The 23,835-nt window shown below is 40.2% G+C and overlaps 1 protein-coding gene across 5 annotated transcripts in view; it reads right to left on the bottom strand.

The window, feature by feature from the left end:
• CDK14 (cyclin dependent kinase 14) overlaps window positions 1-23,835 on the bottom strand; it is a 388,387-nt gene that overhangs the window by 178,563 nt on the left and 185,989 nt on the right. For all 5 annotated transcript variants that reach the window (XM_060248474.1, XM_060248475.1, XM_060248478.1 and 2 more), the window contains one exon: window positions 11,320-11,443. In XM_060248474.1, the coding sequence (XP_060104457.1) occupies window positions 11,320-11,443 (124 nt within the window). The remainder of the gene's footprint in view (window positions 1-11,319; window positions 11,444-23,835) is intronic.

Genomic DNA, 23,835 nt, shown 5'->3' with positions numbered 1-23,835 from the left:
AGACACACACACAAACACCATGCTGAAGCTTGCATATGTTGAGAATTTAATTCGGATTTATATCCCACCCTATCCCGCAAGAATAAATCTATGTTCCTGGATGCTACTGGGACTAACAGGTGATGAACTACATTTGTACTCAATTTCAGTGTATTTGCTTATTATAAAGTATCCTAAAATATTAAGTCAGTCATTCACACCCAATATATATACTTCAGCACACATACATACTGGTCATTTTTACCTCACCTCAGCTTCAATACAACTATAGCTAACTACTGCAGAGCAATCACAGTATGCCACAAGTGATCATTACAGTCACTACCTGCATATATTTTACCTTAACTCTACAAATGTACAACTTCACAGTATTGGGTGGGGAGAAAGGGGGGCAAAAACATTTTAAGAAAATATGTGGAGCTAGCCCAAACACACAGCTAGTATACTGTAATTTAATTATGGAAATATTCCCCAAGCATCACAGTGTGATTATTTAATGTTCCCCTATTAAGAAATGTGGAAAAGAAAGAGTTTTTCATCCTTTTCTCCTCACCACTTCCACAATCCTGCACACTCAAGTTCAGTGAAACCATATTCATTTCACTCTCTAAAAATGCTCTCAAACATAAAATGTTTACATTCACTAATTACTACTGTAATTACATTTACTAAATTATTATTGCCCTGAAGACAAGACCCATGGCTTCCCTTCATCTTCTACAGAGTCCCCAGTAGCTTATGAGTCACAGTAGCTTATGAGCATAATGTACCCAAACTCCTTGGTATATTTTTTTTGGGGGGGGGGGGGTTCCTTGCTACATATCGACAGGTACACCTCTTCTTTTACTTAGTCTATTTAGTGAAATCATTCTTGACATGCTGCAAATAATCCTTTCTCATAAAGATATACAGCTACACTCTCAGTCGCAATAATAACAGACCCATCTGCTAATTAAAACTTAATTTTATTTTTGTGGCTGTTTTATCATGTGTAAACTTTAAAACAAAATTTAATATAAATTTAATTATGTGGGGGAGGAAATTAAAAAGGGTATTGTACTAACTAGACCAGCCAGCAAACAACTGTCCTCAGTTACAACTATTTTTCTTTAAATCTATACCTTCTCCTTAACCAGTTTTACATATATTAATAAATGTGAGTTAATATATTCACAATATATATTATTGCATATATTATATAATACAGTATGTGCACATTAACAAAAGGTCTGCTAAACAAAACCATAACCAATGGCAAAGAACCAAAAGCAACAGCAGACTCCCTGCTGCACAAGATCCCCTAACCAATGATGATACTGTGTGATGAAAAATGACCACATTTGGCCTGTCACATAGAATAGTGGTAGTAGTTCATACAGTTTAGAAGTGCCAACCCAAACAGGAAGAGTGGCAGAAAATAATGGTAGGTTCCATCTGTCTGTCTAGTTCCTGACTTAGAAATTCAAGCGTTCACTTAAGTAACTTCTCTTCTTCCTGTCTCCAAACCCTAACAAGATCCTTCCTAATCAGTGGAATTTAGGCATGTCTCTCCTTAAAATCTGCACAGGACTGCCAAGACACTATGTTTTTGTCATCCTTAATAAGGATGTTTAAACATTATTGAGAGGCACAACAGTAACCTAGAGAGTCAGCCTTCAGAGGAAACCCTCTGGGACTGGTTCCCTGGGTTGGTTGTTCTATCTGTCTGCATTGCACTGAACCCAAGAGTTATTTTGAGACAGGCCACATCAAGCAGGTTTTAGTTACTGATGGAAACTAAACTGCCTGTGTGCCCATAAGGAGGCTTTCTTAAGTGAACCTGTGCTACACTTTTGCTTTCTATGACACACGAGAGACATCAGCGATGTAAGTTGAGTTTAATATGTTTATGTCAATAAAGGTCTGAACTGAAATGGAAAAAAAAAACCCCGAGTTTAAGATGATTGCCATCTTTTTAAAGATTACTGCCATCTTTTTAGAGATAATTGCCATCTTTTTTTGTAGAAAAAGCCCAGCAGGAACTCATATGCACATTAGGCCACATTGTTTCACAGGGCTTTTTTGTAAAAAAAAAAACCCAGCAGGAACTCATATGCACATTAGGCCACACGCCCTCATGTCCCTATTGTTTCACAGGGCTTTTTGTAGAAAAAGCCCAGCAGGAACTCATATGCACATTAGGCCACACCCCCTCATGTCCCCATTGTTTCACAGGGCTTTTTTGTAGAAAAAGCCCAGTAGGAACTCATATGCACATTAGGCCACACCTCCTCATGTCCCCATTGTTTCACAGGGCTTTTTTTGTAGAAAAAGGCCAGCAGGAACTCATATGCACATTAGGCCACACCCCCTGATGTCCCCATTGTTTCACAGGGCTTTTTTGCAGAAAAAGCCCAGCAGGAACTTATTTGCATATTAGGCCACACCCCTCGATGCCAAGCCAGCCCTACTGCATATTTTTATGTTCCACTTTGTTCTAAATAAACAGGGCACAATCATCCCCTGTGCAAGAATTCAGTGCCTGCAAACAGAAAGATTAACAATGACCGCAGCCCTGCTCCTCTCCCCTCCTCCACTCCATCCCTGAATGCTAGGGTTGCCAGGCCACCTCACCAATCTGGCAGGGGGATGGGGATGTGTTTTGGGGTAGGCAGGGATGTCATGAGACATCCCTGATGGTATGACATCACCTGGAAGTGACATCTTCACACTAGGGATACTCTGGAATTTGGGTGAGACTCTATGGGGGTTTTGCCCTCAAAACCATAGAGTTTGCTTAATACCAGAGTGTCCCGGCATGACAACTCTTATGTGATGACATCACCCAGAAGTGATATCATCACACCGGGCAACATCTTTGTTTGGGGATGGGGTTTCCCTGGCTGGCCGGTTAGTCAGTGGTGCATCAAAGTCCCCCAAAGCAGGGGAACCCCTGCTGGGACCTGGGGTCTATTGTATACAAGCAATATATCAGGGCAGCCCAGAATGGGAAATCTGAACACATATCCCATATCATCTTACAGAGCTTCTGCTTCGCACTGCAGAAGTTACACAACCTTAGATGCTCAAGAAGTTTGCAGTGTAAAGAATGCCTGAATACTTGGTTTCTTTGCAAAGGGAAGGAGGAACAATGTGATTTTATATAGGAACACAACCACCCACATTATGTTTCCTTTAAGCTTGAGGTTTAATCCTTATCACTAAAACTGTTCTCCTTGGACACTAAAGAAACTGTAACAGTGATGTTTAAAAAGATGTTGCTTGAAGAAGATGTTGCTAAATTATTTCAATTTAAAAGGCTAAAAGAAACGCCAGGGAAGTGTGTTTGCAGAACAATGTCCCTTTAAATAAATGGTTTGTGGCACTGTGTTAATTTCTATCCTCTCTTGCCACTATAGCAAGGTCAAAACAGTATTCTTTGGGTACCCTGCTATTTCTACAATTGTTTATTTCTCTTTTATAGTCCCTTCCCCCACTCCAAGTGCCTGAATATTATTCTCAGCTGCAAACTGCTTCTAAGCTTGCAGCTAAGGCCTAAAATAACTAGTACATACACTGAGAACTACAAAAAAAGGGCACCAATTACAAGCAGTGCCTACACAGCAGGCATCTGTGCTCAATAATAAATGCACAATACAAAATTCAGGACAGGTTTCCAAAGCCTCCATCTCTTTCTTTCTCATCTGTGGCTCTTTTCATCCAAATTCTATCAGCATGACAACTTACTCCTGTGAACGATATGTTAAGAAGAGAACCAGCAACAGGGAATTTCCAGGCCTGAGGAAGAAATATCAGGCAGCAATCTATTAATCCAATGCAACAGTGGAATGGCAAGCTACCTTCATTTTTGACTTGCTTTCTTGGCCAGGACTACAAATTTATAGAACAGACATAGTTTTGTGCCAGCACAGTCAATTCCAACTTCCATTTTTTCCTATATCCCAGTCCAATGGAATTCTCAAAGTGCACTGACATAATGACGTACTGTTGTAGGCATCCCTTATATTCTGCATGCTTTTCAGCCTCCCTTGCTCATACATTAGTTGGCTAAAGGTGCATTCTTTTGTTTCAAAGCCCAGATTTGCATGCCTGGGATTGGAAATGGCTGTCAACTGATAAGATTTTTAACTTTTGCTAAAGCCCAATTTAAATAATTAACTCTATGCAGCATCATTATATATCCAGCAAACACAGAGACTTACATTCAGCATATATGTGGATTGTATTCCATATATCGTCTTTCTCCCAGCAGCCCTCGTGATATATGAAAAGGCATAACCAGGATTCAGGGAACCTTGGAAATACAAAGCTAAATAGGAGTGCAGAACTTCAGAGAGAGGATGAATTATCAGATTCCTGTGGATAAAACTCAAAACAGAATACTCCTTTTCTTTACTATGCTTAAGACTTTGAAGAAGGCATAATCGTCTCTGTGCATGCAATAGAACAACCTTCAGTTATTCCAGTTGGTTGCCTGTTTATCATGTTCAATCATTTCACTTGTTTTCACCCTTAAAGAAAAAGCAACACTTGCAGCATTCACAGAATCATGGAGTTGGAAGGGACTTCCAGGGTCATCTAGTCCAGCCCCCTGCACAATGCAAGAAACTCACAAATATCTTCCCCTAATTTCACAGGATCCTCATTGTTGTCAGATCGCCATCTAGAATCTGTTTAAAAACATCCAAGGAAGGAGAGCCTGCCACCTCCCAAGGAAGCCTGTTCCATTGAGGAACTGCTCTAACGGTCAGGAAGTTCTTCCTAAGGTTGAGCCAGAAACTCTTTTGATTTAATTTCAACCTGTTGTTTCTGGTCCTACCTTCTGGGGCCACAGAAAACAATTCCACACCATCCTCTATATGACAGCCCTTCAAGTACTTAAAGATGGTGATCATATCACCTCTCAGCCTCCACTTCAGGCTAAACATGCCCAGCTCCTTCAACCTTTCTTCATGGGTCTCCAGAGCCCTCACCATCTTCATCGCCCTCCTCTGAACCTGTTCCAGCTTGTCTATATCCTTCTTAAAATGTAGTGCCCAAAACTGAACACAATACTCCAGATAAGGTCTTACCAGAGCAGAGTAAAGTGATATGTGATCTGGACCCTATGCTTCTATTGATACAGCCCAAAACTGCATTTGCCTTTTTTAGCCACCTCATCACACTGTTGACTCATGTTCAGCATATGATCCACTAAGATCCCTAGATCCTTTTTGCACATACTACTGCTAAGAGAAGTCTCCCCCATGCATGCATTGGATTTTTCCTACCTAAATGCAGAACTTTAAATTTATCCCTGTTAAAATTCATTTTATTAGTTTCAGCCCAGTTTTCCAGCCTGTCAAGATCATCCCGTGTCCTGTATTCTTGCAAAAAACTGATGTGACAAATGGCAGAAAATATATTAAATATTTCATTTATTTGAAATATTTGTATTCTGCCTTCTGTCCTTAACTCAAAGAAACTATCAAAGCAAGCTGCAAACACAAAACAAGAGTTCATCAAAAAGATAAAAACACACCTCCAGTGCAGCCATATCGCCAAATAGTTTATTCTCAACCAAATTCACTCTGAAATAAAACCATTTTGTACAGATCCTAAAAGCACAATGTGAAGGGCCCTTCTCAGCACTCTGGTAAGCCACCCCAAATGAAGGAACCTGTCACAGAAACAGATTGCATCATGATTGTCACCAGACAAGCATCCAAGGAGAGGGCAACACAAGGAGAATGCTGTCTGAAAAACACATCTGGTTCATGGGAGTACACTGGGAGTTGCAGTTTGATAGATATAAGGGTCTTATGCTGTAAACAAACTTTAAATATGTTCATTTTACAGAATCAGTTTATACCCCACCTTCTTCCCAATGGGGACTCACACTGGCTAACATCGATCTTCTCACCTCCATTTTATCTTCACAACAACCTCATGAGATAGGTTATGCTGAGAGTTTGTAGCTGGCCCGTGTTATGCTTGAATGCAATTTGTAACATTATCCTATCATACAAGAAGTTGGGTGTCTTCTTAAAGTATGTTGCATAATAATTCAAGTTACTATTTAGTAAAACAAATGGCAGCCTAGATCCAGGTGGGCAGCCATGTTGGTCTGAAGCAGCAGAACAAAGTTTGAGTCCAGTGGCACCTTTAAGACCAGCTAAGTTTTTTTCAAAGTATAAGCTTCCTCAGATACCCAAGTATAAGCTTTCATGTGCACACCTGAAAGCTCATAACGTGAATAAAGTTTTGTTCATCTTAAAGGTGCAAAATGGCAACCTGAAAAATGTGGAGGAGGGACCCATCACTCCTCTTAACTTACCACCCTCATTGCTGCAGGGCCGATGTGGCTTCTGGCCACTCCCCCACCATTGCCTATGGGTCTGGTGTAGTTCACAGCTTCTGCCACTGGGTCTTCCACAATTTATTTTATTTTATCCATGCTACTATCCCCAGGGCCACGACAGCTCCTCACAACACCCCTATAAGAGTGACACCAGCAATGGGTCTGATGTGTCTCCCAGTCTCACCACTGAGTCCATGGTACCTTCTTCCTCTCTTCCCTCATTGCTGATGTTATCCCAGGGCCTCCATGGCTCAAGGTCCCCCCCATTGCCAACAACTCTAGTGGGCCCAGTTCAGCTCCCAGGTTCACCATCAGGGCCCACTGCAGCTTCTCTCCATTACTGCCACCATCAGAGGTGACACAGCTCCTTACTCATCTCATCTCCACAAACCTCACTGGGCCAGCATACCTCCCAGACTTTGCTGCCAGTCCCACTGCAGTTTCCCCCACTGCTGTAGTTGGGGCAGCTGTAGCTCCCAGACACTCCCCCCACTATTACTGCCACTTCCACCAATGCATGGAAGAGATATGTGCATTGTTTGCACATGTGCAGACAATGCTGTTGTTTTAGGGAGTATTTTAAAAAAAACATGTTTAGTTTCAGATCTTTCCATAACCATCATGATTCCCCCAAGCTTGCAGATGTATTTGTTTTCTATGTGGCCTCATCTGCAAATTTTGGTATCTGCAGATGGAATTCACACCTTGCTGTTAGAATATATGATATATTCTGAAAAATGACCAGAGCAGGCAGCTCTACCTTTAAAATCATTAGTTCACAGACAGTTGAGAAATTAAATTGTATTGTCCTCCTACTTGCTAATTTCTTCTGATAGACAGTTATGCATGCTAGCAAACTGGGGGGAAAATGCGTTTGCTGTGAAATTCCATCACACAGCATTGCCAAAAGAGCTCTGAAATCTTTTTTTGTTTTTTAACCTCTCCAACATGACCCAAAACAACCATCAGCTCCAAACTCTGGAAGCTTTAAATCTACAGTCAATTAAAGAAATTGCAAATAAAAGGTCAAAGAAGTTAGTTTTGCAGCTCAAATGTCAACATGCGACTGGATATTTAAAAGAGGTATAATAATGTGTTCTTGTTGATTACAGCTAACACATTGCATCTGCAAGAACAAAACACCACCACATAATTCACTCCCAGGTCAAGTTTATTTACTTTGCAATTAACTGCGTCAGATGGAAAACTCCTAGCATATTTTTATCTCCTTTAGACTTTCAGCTAGCTTCACAATAATAAAAGATCTTTTCTCAGTTCACTTTGAGGAACTACAATTACTTCAGACTTCTTTTTATATTCCCAACATGGCTATAAAAGCAATTTCTTATGCTTTATATATGTTTAACTGTATTAAAAATCTAGTCTGTTTCTCATTGCCCTTTATAGGTGTATCCCTCTTCATAAATGCTTCTTCAAAGTACTGCAATACAATTCGTAATAATAAAAGCAATCCCTGCCTATGCTTTTATTCTGAAGTGGTACTGGGGGAGTTTTTTCTACCCATAGTTAAGAATCCATTCTAAATACAATGAACTGTGCCACAAAGTGTGAGAATTTCTCCTCCTTTGTGTGTTTATCCAAACACGAGCTTAAGATTTAGCTCTCTAATATTTGATTTCTTAACCCACAGGACATGAAGTTTGCCTTGTACTAAATTAAAAATGGGAGAACTGCAATATTTTTGAAGCTTACAAAATTAGGCCTGAAGGTTTCCTCTTATTTTATTATTTATTTATTTATTTATTCGATTTATATCCCGCCCTACCCCACCAAAGCGGGCTCAGGGCGGCTTACAACACAGAATGCTAACAGTAAATCAGTTTAAAATACATTAATGATTATACAATAAAATACATAAAATTCATAAAAATACATAAAAATACATAAAACTCACATCAATATACTATGCTACCTCTTCCTTAAGTCAATTCTTCAAGTATTCCAGTGTTCAAATATTCTGATGTTCATAAGTTACAGATCTAGGGGCTTACAGATCTAGGGCTGCCAACCTTCCGATCTGAGTGGGGAATCTCCTGCCCAGGAGGTTCTCAACCTGCCAGCCCACAATGGGCCAGCAGGGGGAACCTCCCTCCGCATCACTGGCACAATGATGTCACCCGGAAGTGACGTTATCAAAATGGCAGCGCACGTGTGGGGCCGCTCTAGGTGTTTCCAGGAAAACTGCAGACACTCTAGCAATTTGGGAGGTGAAACTCTATGGTGCAATAGGTGACATAGAGTTTTAACCTCCCAAATGGCTAGAGCGTCCGGGAAAACTCTAGAGCAGCCCTGCATGGGGTGCTGCCATTTTGATGATGTCACTTCCAGGCGACATCATTGTGTCGCGCAGCGCGCGCACAACTGTCCCCCGCTGGGGGATGAAGAGGACTTGGCATCTCTATACAGATCTTCAGATTTTATATTTTATTAAGCTGGAAAAGTAAACCTTGTCTAGGAGAAAAGCATATTTTTATTGCCTTCAGTGCACACAAATAAAATTCACCACCTACATTCACATTCCTCTTATGTGTTGCAATTTAATAAAACATTTTGCAGAAACTTTCTGGAAAAGATGTCCTCGAAGGCAGTGTTTCCCATATGCAGGGTCGTGACCTGGTACTGGGCCATGAAAGCCTCACTACCAGGTCACAAGAACAGCCAAAGCTAGCCCACCGCCAGCAAAGCTAGCCCCGCCCCATCTCTGTGTTGTGCAGAGAGGAGCTGGGCTGCCTCTCCTTCCTTCTCCCCCACTTCCAGTGTTTTGAGAGAAAAGCTAGAATCCACTGGCACTTTAGCCCCATGAAGTATTCTTTTTTTCCCTGCAAGTGATGCTCTGTCTGTATTCTTGGTACTGGGAGGGGGGGAAGCAACAGTGGGAGAGCTTCTAGTGCCCTGGCCCTACTGGTGGACATTCTGGTGCTTTTTGGGCATTGTATGAAGGAATTTTGGACGGGATAGTCCACTGGCCTGATCCAACATGGCTCCTCTTATGTTTATGTTTTTCAATTTATTTCTTTTCCTCTCCCTCCATTTCATTTTTTCCCTTTTTCTTTCTTTCCTTCCATTTTTACTGGATGAAACTTTTCTGTTAATCATACTGTTGTTGCAGAGATAGCAACTCTGCCAATGAAAAGTTGGCACCCCCAGTTGTAGCCAAGTGGCCTTCTATGAGATTTCTGTGTGAGTGACTGAGAATAAGAGGTGTGGGGCAGAAAGAGATTATTGGAGATTACTGTGGTATATCTCAACAGCACTGGAACAGATGGTACTATGAAATTGGTCCTGCTTTTAACAGCTGTCTGACACCAAAATTAAACTCCTCCTGAAGATATTAAAAAGGATGAAAGTAGTTCACTGGCTAAGTATCTGCATAACAGGTTGCTTTTAAAGGCATGGGAAACACAGCCAGTAAAAAGCTGCAAGCCCCTCATAAATATCCTTTTTGGGATAACTGCAGAAAAGCTTGTATGAACTTCATATAACTTGAAATTAATTCATTAATTGCATTACAATTCTCTGCTTCCTTTCACAGCAATTTCCCCATGTTTCAACCAAAGAAAAGTATGACAAATAGCTGTCGAAAGATTTTCATGAAACCAAGCAAGCCTGGTTGTAGCTTAAGGCAGGGTCCAGTAGTAGCAGCTGAAGGAAGGGTCTACTAAATGTGTCAGCATATTTTGAGGTAGAGCAGCTGCCAGGGCCCAGTGTGGGTGGTACACAGTGCTGGCATTCCTGATGGCAATGGCAACAGCACTCTCAATTGCATACACTGGCCAGTGCTGTTGAGGAGGGGATGTGTAGGTGGTGCAGGCAATTGAACATGGGCATTAGGAAAGCTTGCAAGCTGGAGAAGAATACACAAACAGATAGGTACATGCAGTTGTGGGGGTGAAAAGAGAGGACCGGCCACTTTCTACCCCCATTTTGGCTCAGCATGAGTTTCAGAAAGATTTTTCTGAAAATGAATTTACTTCTGAAGAAGAGGGAGGTTTCGGGGAGTGCCCTGGAAGTGACATCACAGGAAAAGGTGGAGTTTTGGTTCAGTGTGCACCGGAAGTGACATCGCTTGGTCCTTGCCACCACAGGAGATGACATAATTCCTGTCTCCTGGCTCCACCCCCAAAGTCTCCTGTCTCTACCCCCAAATTTTAGTGGGCCACGAAGGAGAAGTGCAAAAATAACAGGACCACAGAAAAGAAAAGTTTGGGAAACCCTGCTCTAAGAGTATTTCAGTTCAGGGGTAGCCAACAAATCTAGGCCTTTGATGAAAAGGCAACTTTCCCCATACAATTCCACACTATCAAGCACTGGGTGGGGGGGTGGGAAGAATCTGCTTATCATTTTTCACAATGCCAGTGAAAGCTGTCTTGACTCTTACACAATTATATCTTGTTGTGTTTCATAAATCTTTTCAGAATGAAAATACAACTCATGTAGTTTTCAATTTCAAAACATCATGAGATGCAAGGGAAAAACAATAATGATAGATTTATTTGACATTACATTCAATAGAAGTCAAACTAAAAAAGTTCAGTACTGTTAACAAAGTATTGTTGAGAAGATGAATTTCCTAATGAAAAGATGATAAACTAACATCCCTTATACACTTAAAATAGTTCACTGTCAAATAACAATCATAAGTCCACAACCTTCAGGGAAATACTGCTACTTATATGCTGTAGTAGCACATTAATTCTTCCAAGTACAATCTGGTGATAATAACTGGCAAGATCCACAAACCTGGATCTGTTGGAGTTTTTTTTTTAAAAATCATAGTGTGCTTGAAATAGGCTAAACATGAAAAGTATTCCCATATTTACATTTTTTTTTCTGTTTCCTTTTATCAATCATTATGGCTATTATAGCCAACTTGTGATTAGGAGGAAAATTGCCAAGACCATCTCCCTCCACATTACCACATAATTATAAAATAATTTTGTAATTAATGGCTTTCCTACCAAAATCTGCCAGCTTCAACTCCCCAGTGTCACTGATCAGAAGGTTTTGGGGCTTCAGGTCCCTGTGCAAAATGTAACGCTGGTGGATGTACGACAGTCCTCGTAGCAATTGAAACAAAAACAACTGAAAAAAGAAGGAGGAAAAAACACATTTATCTTGATTAATACTTGGATGGATTTCACTGGTTTCCTATACAGTCATCAAGATGTCTGCATCTGGGGAGACCAGATGCTTAAAACTTTTCTACAGTTACATTTTACATACCATAAAGTATTTTTAAATAACTTTGAGTAAGAAGGAATAAGAAAGCACTTGTCAGAGGAGCACAAGGTCTAAATCACAATTTCCACAGAATTTACCTGTTTTAATAATCCCCAAAGATAACTACGAATAGAAGACTGGATTTGTTTCGGCCACAATTATAGTTTGTTTACCATATGGCCTTAGAGATTAGCTGGTAGCCTGAAGACAGATGTGTATCTTCACTAATTATAGGAAACAACAGCATGTGGAGAGGACAGGACTACAGCAACAGATGAAGAAAATATGGATATATGCATGGTATACAAAACCCAAAAAAATTTAATTCCAAATATTTTACAAAAGAAAATTAAAGAATGCCCTAAAAATGTGACTACTAGGGATATTTTTATTCATGTACAAAGCTTTCTAAAACCACTTGATTATTGTGCTTGATATCGTCTCAAATCTCTAGCACCTGGAAATTAACTTTACAATTTATATCAATATGTCCAGGTCTTAACATGACCCTGTCTATGGATACTTAAATCTGGAGTCAAGGGCCATGTACAAGATGTTTCTACAAACCTGTGAAAACCCCCAGATTTGCAGGAAAATCTAAAATTAAAAAAAGTTGAAGGATTAATACTGCCCCCCCCCCAAAAAAAAGAGAGAATGCCTGTTACTTTAAGAAACAAATGCCCTCCAGGCCATTACTAAAGCAACCACAACAATATTGCCAGGCTTCAAAGCCTTGGTTTCTATCATTAAAAGGCAGGGGAAACAGGTCAATCCCTTTCCAGGACTTGTTTGGCCTTTGCATGAGAACTCTTAAGACCAAGCCTGGCAGCAACTATTATGCAATTCGCTACCATCCAACTTGCATGGCACACCCAAGCCTGGTTACTTGCTGCTATTGAACAAACAGCAATCTCACAAAGCTCTCTGCTGTGTAGCACTGTGCACAGAAGATTACTAGGTGAACTTGGGTTAATCACACACATTCAGTCTAACCTACCCTTACAGGGTTGTTGTGAAGATGAAATGGAAGAGAAGAGAATGATGTGAACTGCTTTTAGTCCCTATTATGAAGAAAGACAGGTACAGATGAAGCAAATAAGAATAGCTGAAGCTGAGGGACAGATAAAAGGTAGTTTGGTGGATGGTGGGTAGAATAGGGAGCAGGCAAAAGTGAGGATATGGGGGCTGCCAGGAGGAGGAAAAGAAAAAAACAGTGGGGAGGATACAGAAAATGTGAGGTGTTCCCATAAGTTCTTGAGGGTTCCCCGTGCCCAAATTTTATTTGTTTTAATTTATTTTGAGATTTATATCTTGTCCCTTTTGGGGTGGCTCACAACGTTAAAAGAAATACAACAGAACCATAAGGTTCATCATTAAAACAGTCAAATCTTAACATTCTCCTGGTACTCAGAAAATATTCAAAGAGAACATTTCTGGCAAACCAATTACAGCTGAAAACAAAGGGATTAATTAGAGGCCTATCAAAACTATTCCATTTTGCATGCCCTGTGGAACCTTGAAAGGTCCCGCAGCAAACATGTCTCCTCTGATAAAGCATTCCGCCACGATGGGACAGCTATGACAGATAAAGCCCTTGTCCTGGTGGAAATAAGATGGACTTCCCAAGGAAGCCCAGCAGTCACCACCACACAACTGGGCCCAGCACAGCTTGGAAGCCAGAACAATGTTGAGTTTTCTCATGGAAAGGCTGCTGGGGTGAGGGGAAAAGGGAAAGCTAAAGGAGGGTCAGGTAAAGGTGGATTGGATGATGGGTGGGAAGGTCAAAAGAAAGCAGAAAAAGGAGAAAGACTATGAGGTCTTTAAGGAAAAGTAAAGATGGAATAGTGGGGGAAGGGAAAATGAAACACCCGCTGCAAGCGCCTGTGGCTCCCCATTTGTTTTATTATAATTTCAAGGTGATACGAAACAACCAAGTTGAAAAAAAATATGTGAAATATTAATCTTGCAGGCCAGAAATATGCCAATGTTACTCACTGTTGATTTTAGAAGATTGCTTTGCTTGTCAGGTATTATGTTACTCTTCAGCATGAGATATTTTATAAAAATACAGTTTTAAGAGTATGGTTGTAAGTTATAATACAATAAAAATATTATAAGCGCTAGATAAAATTATACTTTCCCATTTCCTGGATTAAACAGAATAAATATTTTCTATTTAGCTATTAGCCCAGCACCTGTATGAAACTGTAAAAGCTGATCATGGGAAAGAATAGAACGACATGAAAAGTACAGAAATGCAGGGTTGCCAGGTCCTAGGCTCTGGTGGTGTGGGATGGGAGGGATCGTTTTGGTAGGAAGGGATGACATCACCACATGTGATGTCCTATACATGATGGCATCATGTGGAAGTGACATCATCATGCTGGGAATGTTGCATGGCATCACTCTGGTATGCCCAAAATATCAGACCATCTCCACATAACATCCCCAGCATGATGATGTCACTTCCACATGATGTCATCATGTACAGGACATCACGCCAGGTCATGGCTGTTGGGGGCAGGACTTCCCTTGCCAGCCAGCTGGCTGCAGGCAGGAGCCAGCAAAATGGGAGGATCCCCCACTCCCACCTGGGGGCTGGCAACTCTACAGAAATGTCATATGACTGAAGATGCAACAATGTAATTACATTTCCTTTCCCCTCCACGTACATACATAATATAACATGAGGCATCTGGACAAAAACCAAACTACAAAAAATTATTCCCAGTTTTGAGTGTAACAATATGCCAAGGAAATAAGAGGGGGTAGGGAAATTCCAGGCACAGATAAGAAATCCATTCAGATGTCTTTTTTTATGCTTAGAAATGAACTAGACTAGGACCCTAAAATAGAAACTGTAATCTTTATATTTCAATTACACAGCAGATTGTTTTTTAACTAGCGACTAAACCTTCCAGCCAAGGAATAAGGAATGGAGAACCCATTATTTCTGAGTAAGAAGCCTCATTCTACCTTGCCTCAGCAGCATCCCTGAAATAAATGCACCAGTAAGACCTGGCCTACATGATAAAACTTACTGAATTCCTGGCAAGAGTACTTGCAAGGGTTGCCAGGTCCCCCCTGGCCACCCATGTGGGGGGTGGGGTTGGAGGTTGGGAAACTCATAGAGATTCAGGGTTGGAGCCTGGGGAGGACAGAACCTCAGTGGGATACAATGCCATAGTGTCCACCCACCAAAGCATTCATTTTCTCCATGGGAACTGATCTCTGAAGTCTGGAGATGGGGTGTAATTCCAGGGGATTCCTAGTTTCCACCTTGAGGCTGGTATCCCAAGTACATGCCATGAATACTGATTATTGTGAAGGATGGGATGTGTTTCATGATGTAAAGGATTATTTCTCCACTGTAATGTGTCTCTCTCCCCAAGTTCTTACAGAGCTCTGCAGATTCCATGTCCCATGAATCACAGCTATCTAAAGCTATAGATGTCATATTTTGAAAGAGAACCACAGACTCAGATACAAAAAGCCTTGTTATCAGGAATACCATGCAAATGTTCTGTCACAATTACAGTTTGCTTACCTGTAATTGATGATCTTTGAGTGGATATATGTGCATTCACACCCATGGGAGTAGGGCACCTGAGCCGACTCTGATTGGTACTTAGAAAGCTAGGGATTGTCACACCAAGAGCCCAGTGAGCATGTATCCTGGTCCCAAAGAGGCAGCCTATCCAGAGCCAGAGCCTTTGGCAGTGTTTACTTGCCCTGGTTTGAAGCCAAGCTGCCATTGCTGTGCGAGTGGGAGTGCAAGCAAGAGGAAGCTGTCTGATGTATTAAATCAATCTCCTGTTCTGAACTAGAGAGTTGAATCGGGTGTGAATGACCAGAGTCCAGTACTGAGAGACTTACATAATGAATTGGTGATGCCAGAAGTTGAATCGAAGGTATCACCGGAACAACTGTAGGTCTGGTATTGGGTGCTTAAGCGAAGGAAACAGAGTATGACCACTGAGGTCACGTTTTTGATGTTTATTCTTGTTCTTCTTTTGCTTTTTACATCTGTCTCCCTTCGCTGTTTTTCTTGACAGGTGTTGAGGATTCCAACCAGGAAGCTGAGCCTGCATGTTTTACCAAAGAAATGGTAAGGAATTCAGGTACTGGCCAAAGCAGAGATCAACCGATCAGCACAGCAGTCAGAAGAGAACTGGCAGGATGTCTGTGCCCGCTCGGTGAGCATGTGCAGTGGGGCTTCTGAGCATGCTCACCGGGCTCTTGGCACAAAAATTGCTAGCTTTCTAAGTACTAATCGGAGTCAGTGCAGGTGCCCTACTCCCATGGATGTGAAGCACAGAGACCGCAAAGAAGATCCTAGAATTTTAAGAATTTTTTCCTCCTAAAATCCTGAAAACACAGATCTGAAGAGATGTGGCAGGTAAAAAAAAAGGCAATATTTTTTAAAAAAGAAATAGAACAGTCCATTCTCCTGAACACATTGCTAAATCTCTTTACAGCACAAATAAAATGTAATGTTACATTAAGTACACTACAGAACATAGAAGTGTCATTGTATAAATTCATACAACACTATACTGTACTATTTTGATCACTTTACAGCTTTACTACATGCAGCTGCACCCATCTAGGGAGCAAACATCTAATACTGATTGAAACCAATATTATCGTATCTTTTCTACCATCACATTTTTGTTGAGTAGTGTGGCCACAATAAATAATCTTCATTGAGTCACTACAGGTGATCAGTTCCCCGCTTTAATGATAACTGCAGAGCTTTGGTTACTGCCAAATTTCATTTAACCCTAACTGGGGAAGAAATCAAAACTTTCTCAGGGGATGGAGAAGAAAAAACACATGAGGTACACAAAGAAGGAAACAGATTGCTTTTTGATCACCAGCTGTTACGAGACACTTGAAAGGAAATTGAAAGGAAGTAGGCTTACAAAAAGATGCAATTGCACAGTTTGAAGGACTGCAAGAGGCAAATAAAGCAAAAAAGCTCTAACATCCCTACCAGGGTTATTCCCCAGACTCAACAGAAATGTTTCTTTCAACAAAATATCCTGCATCAGGTCCTTTATCAGCCCTAGGGCAAATTTGTGCCTGGAGTTAAGTCCAGGTGTAGGTCCCTGTTTTATTGGGTTTGTTGACATGTAGTGACCTCACCTGGACCTGAACTTATCTTGTATTAGTACCAACTGCCTAGGATTCAAAGACTTTGGAGAGAAGGCACTATATGACCCTGCCTATAATAGATGTAGTAGCACTATTGTGATTTTATTCAATTTTGTTTTAATATTGTTTATTAATGTTGCCTTTGTTTATCTTATGTTGCAAACCACTTTGAGTCTTTGTAAAATGGACAGAAGAAAGAAAGAAAGAAAGAAAGAAAGAAAGAAAGAAAGAAAGAAAGAAAGAAAGAAAGAAAGAAAGAAAGAAAGAAAGAAAGAGGATCCTAACAACTACAACCTTTCCCACAGTCCATGAGCCTGTACACTTGGAATAGTGCACGTACATACAGCACCTTCTGCCATTTGACTTACCCAGATGAGACTCAAAGACACAACTGATCAGTGATCTGGCAGATACATGTTCTCTTCTGCACATTGAAGTTATTGAAGGCCTGTGTGCTGGCTCATTTATAGGAAAACATGATGTCCACTCCACCCCCCAGGATTTCAGCTCATTAAGTTCTAGTTCAGGGTCTTTGCCTACAAGGGAACTATGAAACATCACTCTTATCTATTCAGTGTAACGTGACACAAACTTAATGTATGTGTCAGTTCTCCTGCCTTCATATCATCAATGACTCTCAAATGTCATCAGTGGGTCTTTTGGGGGATCAGGCACCTTAACTCCATTTTCTATCTATGTCAAGGCCTGAATTTTTGGAATTCTGCCCCCTTCAAGCTGGAAACATCCTCAGTTTTCCTTAATCTGGGTTCATGGAACACCATATCCAATCCTAGCCTTCTTGATTCCTAAGCCACTACCAATTTTGCCCTATAACTAGAGACAAAAGCCTTCTCCAAAGTGAACTTTTACCTGCTTCAGCTATCTTGGTCTTTTGAGCTGCTGGTGTTTCCATCTGATATATGACATATGGTCATGCTTTCCCTTGTTGTGGATTTACCTGCTGACCAGTCATCCAGACCCTTTTATCATTGTTGGATTCCAAACAGGTACCTATAGGTGTCTCTTGTCCTCAACTCTGTCCTGCTCTCAAATCTCTCTCACCACCTTCCCCTGCCCTCCCTCCTTCTCGAGGGGCATTCAGAGTTCTTGAGTCTGCATGTTTGTCAGCACACCACTGTTCTTTCTCCAGAGACACAAATCTGCCTGCTACAGGCATAGTATACATTAGAAATGCAGAAGTATTCTGAATCAGTACTGAAAAACACAGCATATCAAGATAGAAGCCCTGAAGCAGAAACAGACCAAATTTCTTCACACACAAAGAATGTTACATTCTCATCACAGACTTTAAAGCATTCCCTAGTGGTGCTTCCTGGCAAAGCAAATACTGTTTGCATCACAAAGACAAGAGCTTTGGGAAGATCTTGCAGATGTGGGAATCTATTGGGCATTGTGCAAATATCTCTGCTTTTATGTACTTCTACTCCTAGATATTCTGTCAAAAAGGCAGAAATGTTTTTGCATTAGCATTCAACAGACTTGCAGTATAATCCTAACCGGGAGTCCCAAAAGCACTTAGAGATTCAACTGACTTCTGAGTTTGCGTGTGTCCAAAATATGCCAGTATAAGGGCCAGCTACAATGGCACAGGCGCCAACTTCACTTGATCACTCTCAGGGACCGGCAGAGGCCCATGGCAGCTGCCTGTTGGTGCAACCAAGGTGTAGGTCCCTGTGCTGGCATGGCTCTGAGCAGTTTAGGAGGCATGGCCAGAGTTGGTTGGCTCCCTGAGCCCTTTCAGCCTGGGAACACTCCCTGCTACTCACAACAAAATACATGGCATGGCCCATATGCATAAATTGAACAGAAAAATCAAGTCATCCACTCCCACTGCTGCAGCCATGCCAATTAGGCTTGGAGGAGCTCAGGATGCCTACTACAGGCTCAGTCAATCATCTCCCCTCCCCAGCATCCAGTGGCAGCCCGACAATACTCTACAAAAACATCAGCCAATACATCTTACAACGCAGTAGTTAGGATGTGAAACATGAGACTCTGGCTCAGAAATCCCTGCTATGCAGACTTAGAGCAAGCAGTGAGGCACTTTGGTAGTGGGAAAAGCATAGAGAGGACACTTAGCACTACAGGGCGAGCACTCAGCACTTAAACCCAAGGAGGAGAGCAAAGTCCATACTCTGTGGCTGAACTCTCCTATTGCAGAACCCTAACCTTAGGAAGCTTGACCCAAAGGGGCAACTATGTACTGATAGGTAAGCAAGGATCCCAACCCTGCTCCCCCATATCTTTCACTTGAGGCTGGGGGAGGTGACAGCATCTCCTGCACTCAAGCCCAGCACTGAGTTTGTGCAAGGATGGCACAAGCTATGACCTCACAACACCATGGCCCCTGACATGCTACAAGAAAAGATCTCAGGAAAGTTTCCTGGGAGATCTGTGTAGAGGAAGGGAATGCTCTGATATTTCCCTGTTTCCCATTACTGTCAGAGAATAGGGCATGTGTGAGGAACAGTCAGGGTCAGCGTTGTAAAAGAGACCACTTAGAATTTTTTTGTCACCTTTACCCAGTACATCAGGCACACAGAATAAAATTCTGTCAGAAAACAAAGCACCAAGACATTTTTAAATTTCAAACCCCCATAAGTATGTTTATTGAATACAGAAGGCAAGGAAGGGAGGGAATAATAACTCCCCTCCCATTATATTATTTTTTAGACTTCAAAGTTTTCTGCAAACCTAGGGCTTTTCTCAGGTTTGTAGAAATGTCTGTTCATAGCTTCAGTCTCTGGATGTAAGTATCCACAGACGTACTGAGAATTAGATATATTAATGATTAAATGCCATTTTTGTACAGTCATAAGGTTTGTACATGTACAGTCATAAGGTTTAAAAAACTTTTTAAGGACAAGTCCTTTTTTGAAAATTACATATACTAAATGTTAGGAAAAACTACATTTAATGGGAGGAGGAGGAAAGGTGTTTTTGCCATTTGCCTTGGCAACTGCACTTTAACTGGAACATTTACTAATAATGAGTCCTATGAGGATAGTGCCATTTGAAGGTCAAATCAATTTAGAGGTTTATGGAGTGTGATATCAATGTGTTAGCAATGATTAAAATGTAAGGGCAAAAGCACTGAGACCAACAATTTCTCCAATAAAGACAGATCTACACTCACTACAAGAACTTCTACTCTCTTTTCACACTGCTTCCTGAAGAAGAGTTTATACACATCTCCTTCCAGGGAGATTGCTGCAGCCTTTGAACTCCCCTCATTCACGTACAATTGTTGCATGCATCAAGAAAATAAGGAAAAATGGGAACTGAGGTGGTTGCTGGTTTTGGCAGCATATCTTTTTAAGCATGCCACTGGAAATAGTTGCTTCAAGCACTGTCGTAAGAATAATGGGATGCAGCATAGAGACTACCTACCCTTACAGCTTTTCAATACAAGTGCACGCCTGAATATTGGTTATAGGGAGCTGCTGAATAGTGGAAGGATCTCTATGCTGATGATTGCATGGCAAGCATCACAACAGATCAGCAGGGAAGAAAGGAAAGTATTTTAGAACCTTCCTCAAATTAATTGGTACAAAATTTCAAGTTCAGCCAGAGAATGTACAGACACTTGTTTCTTCCTAGTGGTGACAGAAACAGATCTGATTTGTTACTATATTTGTGTCTACCCCCACCCTACAATGGAATTGGTGTCTTCCTGCTTTTGGAAACCTTGAATGAAATTCCATTTTCCCTGGACATTCAAATGCAGGGTTCTGGGCAAAGAGAGTTTATTTCCTCCATTCAAACCAGTATTGCATACAACCCAAGCATAGCAACATGATTTTTCTTGATCAAACAGATTACTGTTCTGATGTCTGACTTCAGCGATTTTTTTGAATAGCTTGGTCTCCTGCTGTGGCAGAGGCCCATAATTTTAATATGTTCACAAAAAAAAAACCCAGTTATTTTTGTTTTCAGGAACACAAACACAGTTGCCACACCACTTATTTTGAATTCCGGCATACTTATTTACATTATTGGAAATAATATTCCATAAATATGAGGGAAAGATCAACAAGAAGAGAATTTGCTGCCATATGATAGGTACATGAAGAAAATTCAGCCTCAGATGTAATATGAGTAATTCCCATATTACAAAGTAAAAGAGAAATGTGACTTATTAAAGCACAGCTGAAGCCCTAGGAAAATATAAACATCATGTCTAAATAAGATAAATCTGAAAGGCAGCTATAACAAAACATAGAATCACTGCTGTAGGCCACTGAAAATATGTAGACAGTCAATATACTTCTTTCCTGCTATTCAATAGCTATTAGAATCCATAATAAAATAACAGGATTGTTTTGAATGTAATAATTCTGGATAAAGTATTAGTTTAAACGATAACAAAATTATTCCTTATGTGAAATGTAAACAAGCCTACTTTGAATGATACACTGTTGTCTAACCCTTGTATCAAAAGACAATTAAGAAAAGCGTCTCCTACTTCCATCATATATAAGCTTAGCAGTTTACCATCAGAGAGATACATTCTATATTCTAAAGTCAAAATCTTTAATATTTTTCTCATCGCAAGGAGTACAAGAAACCCATTATCCACAGGAAGTATCAACTTCATTGTTCTTATATCATTTGGTACAAAAGACGGCCATTTTGACATGAAGAATATACTGAGGCAGCAGGATGTTTTTTACCACAATAAATTCCATTTCAGGAAAAGCTGCTCTATAGATTTTTCAGAAATGACTGTCAGGGGCTCTCTCCCAAGTCAGGATTTTAAATACTTTTCATTACTATTTCTTATAGTCTTAAGAGACAGAGTTTACATTGGAGCCAGAAAAAGTCTCCCAGTCATGCAATTATTTTAGGTCTGGAAAAAGTCTCCTGTCCAATTACTTTAGGTCTGTTTTCACATGTAATATGCATAATATGATCCTAAGTAATTTAAAAAAAATCTCCCAGTTTTCAGAAAACAAAATAATTTACATCTCTATAACCTTCAGAAGTTAAAATGAATCCTAAAGCTAGTGGTTAAAGCATTTGTTGGTTCCCATTTTCTTTGATGTTCTTTTAAAATCTTTATTACTATTATCACTGTACAGAAATTATTGATAATGATGACAGGGCACACTTAATTACCAGAACTTGATAACTGCTCTGTCCTAATCTGCTAGCAGAGCATCCAGTAGGCAACTTTCCCCTTAATCAATGAAGTTAAAAGGCCTTTTCTACTCCTTTCCATGAAAGAGCAATGGATTATGATGGTGTTAAAACCCTAAATAAGCTTTTTAATGAAGTGTTTGTACTATTACCCTTCATCTTTTTCTTTAAAAGAAATTCTCCAGTCTTGATAGATCAAAACCCAGGGACAGGAATACTGTGTGTGTCTGTGTGAGAGTGTGTGTGTATGTATCACAAAACTTAGGAAACTACCTGTTTATCAGAAAGGAAGACTAGCTTATTTTTCTCCATGGAGTGCCATCAAGAAAAACAGAGGGTGGTCTTAAATTCACACAAATACAGTAATAAAAATGCTGGTGTTTTTTTTTTTTTAAAGGCAGCAGCATCTTATACTCAGAGTCATTTTCCTTTCATGTAAATACAGGATATGGGTGTTCCATATGGCAAGCAATGGTTCTTAATATTTGCATAGAAGATTTATTTTTAATGACCACATTCATGCATTTGTTAGCAAATAAGATGGAGAGATAAAATAAAATAGGGTAAACTTGATGCTTGATTATCATAAAGGCTTATTTAGAAATTGATTCTCAATGCTGTCTGCAATAGACAGCAGCTTAATTTAGCAGAACATTACCCTATCCCATTCTGCACCTGCTTGTTCTCAGATGTGTAATGGAAAGCTACTACTTATTAAGTTCATTAAATGGCAAACAGTCCTGTTTCAAATATCAACTGTAGTTAATAGGAATATTTAGCTCTAAAACAATGTCTGTGGAGGTGGCTGACTTTGGGGGGGGGGGGGTGCACACACACCCATGCACCTGGAAGTCATGGATGATGTCTGGTGACTGACCCCTACTAAGGGCAGCATGAAGGATATTCAGAGAGGAGTCTGAGTAAAGCCTGCCCCCATCCTCCCAACTTCTGGAATTCCAAAAAGGTCTCCCATCCAAGTACTTGCCAGAGTCAACCCTGCTTAGCTTCCGAGATCTGATGAGATAGGGCTTTCCTGAACTATCCAGGTCAGGGCAAGGTGGCTCACATTTTAGAAGTGCTTCTCTTAGCACCACTACCAACCCAAACTTGTGGGCTTAGGAATGGAATTATAAAGCGATCAAGTGAGCATCTCTATATGGACCGGTTACATGAAGTCCAACAATTTCCATTGAGTTTTCTTTGTGGAAAAACAGAGTAGATTACTCATCCCAAACAATGTAGTATTTATAAATGAATTATTTATTTATTATTTTTGTTAATTTGTATTTCACCCTTTACCGCATTTCTAATGGCTTTCATCCATGAACACATTACAGCATTAAACACATTTTCTCCATCAGTTACTGAATATATTCTGTTTATACATACATACTCCATCATAAAGTAAGATTGCTCATCAAATCAATTTTACTGTTTACTCATCCAGTTTGATTTATAACAAATAAACAACTGAATAAGATGGGAAAATACATCAAGATTCAGATGCCCTATTAAATATCTTCCAAAGAACTTTCCTTACCCAGAACACAATTTATTTTTAGCTCCTTTATTTACATTTTTGGTTATTCATAATAAGACAACAGGAGCTATTAAGTAAAATATTTTTCCTCACTCAAGATTTAGATATCAAGATTTAAGATAGTTTCTGAGAAATATTACACATCATGTGTGCATTCCACAGATACAGTCTTTTTGTTTAAGTGAAATAAAATGCATAATAGCTGTAAATGAATTACTCCCATTCTCTGAGCACTTTCTAACACCTCATTGCTTTGGGGTAATTTCAAGCATAATTACTTATGTCTTTGAAATATAAATATTTATAAGTTAACAAATACACTAAGGCTTTTATGCAGGTTGTTAATTTCCAAATTGGTCATTAATTTCCTGAAATTATCCATTTCTCAAGAATAGAT

Source organism: Heteronotia binoei, chromosome 10 (genome assembly GCF_032191835.1).
Source record: "Heteronotia binoei isolate CCM8104 ecotype False Entrance Well chromosome 10, APGP_CSIRO_Hbin_v1, whole genome shotgun sequence".
In the NCBI taxonomy this organism is placed as follows: Eukaryota; Metazoa; Chordata; class Lepidosauria; order Squamata; family Gekkonidae; genus Heteronotia; species Heteronotia binoei.
Note: the sequence above shows the minus strand (reverse complement) of the source record. Positions and strands in the feature narration are given on the sequence as shown.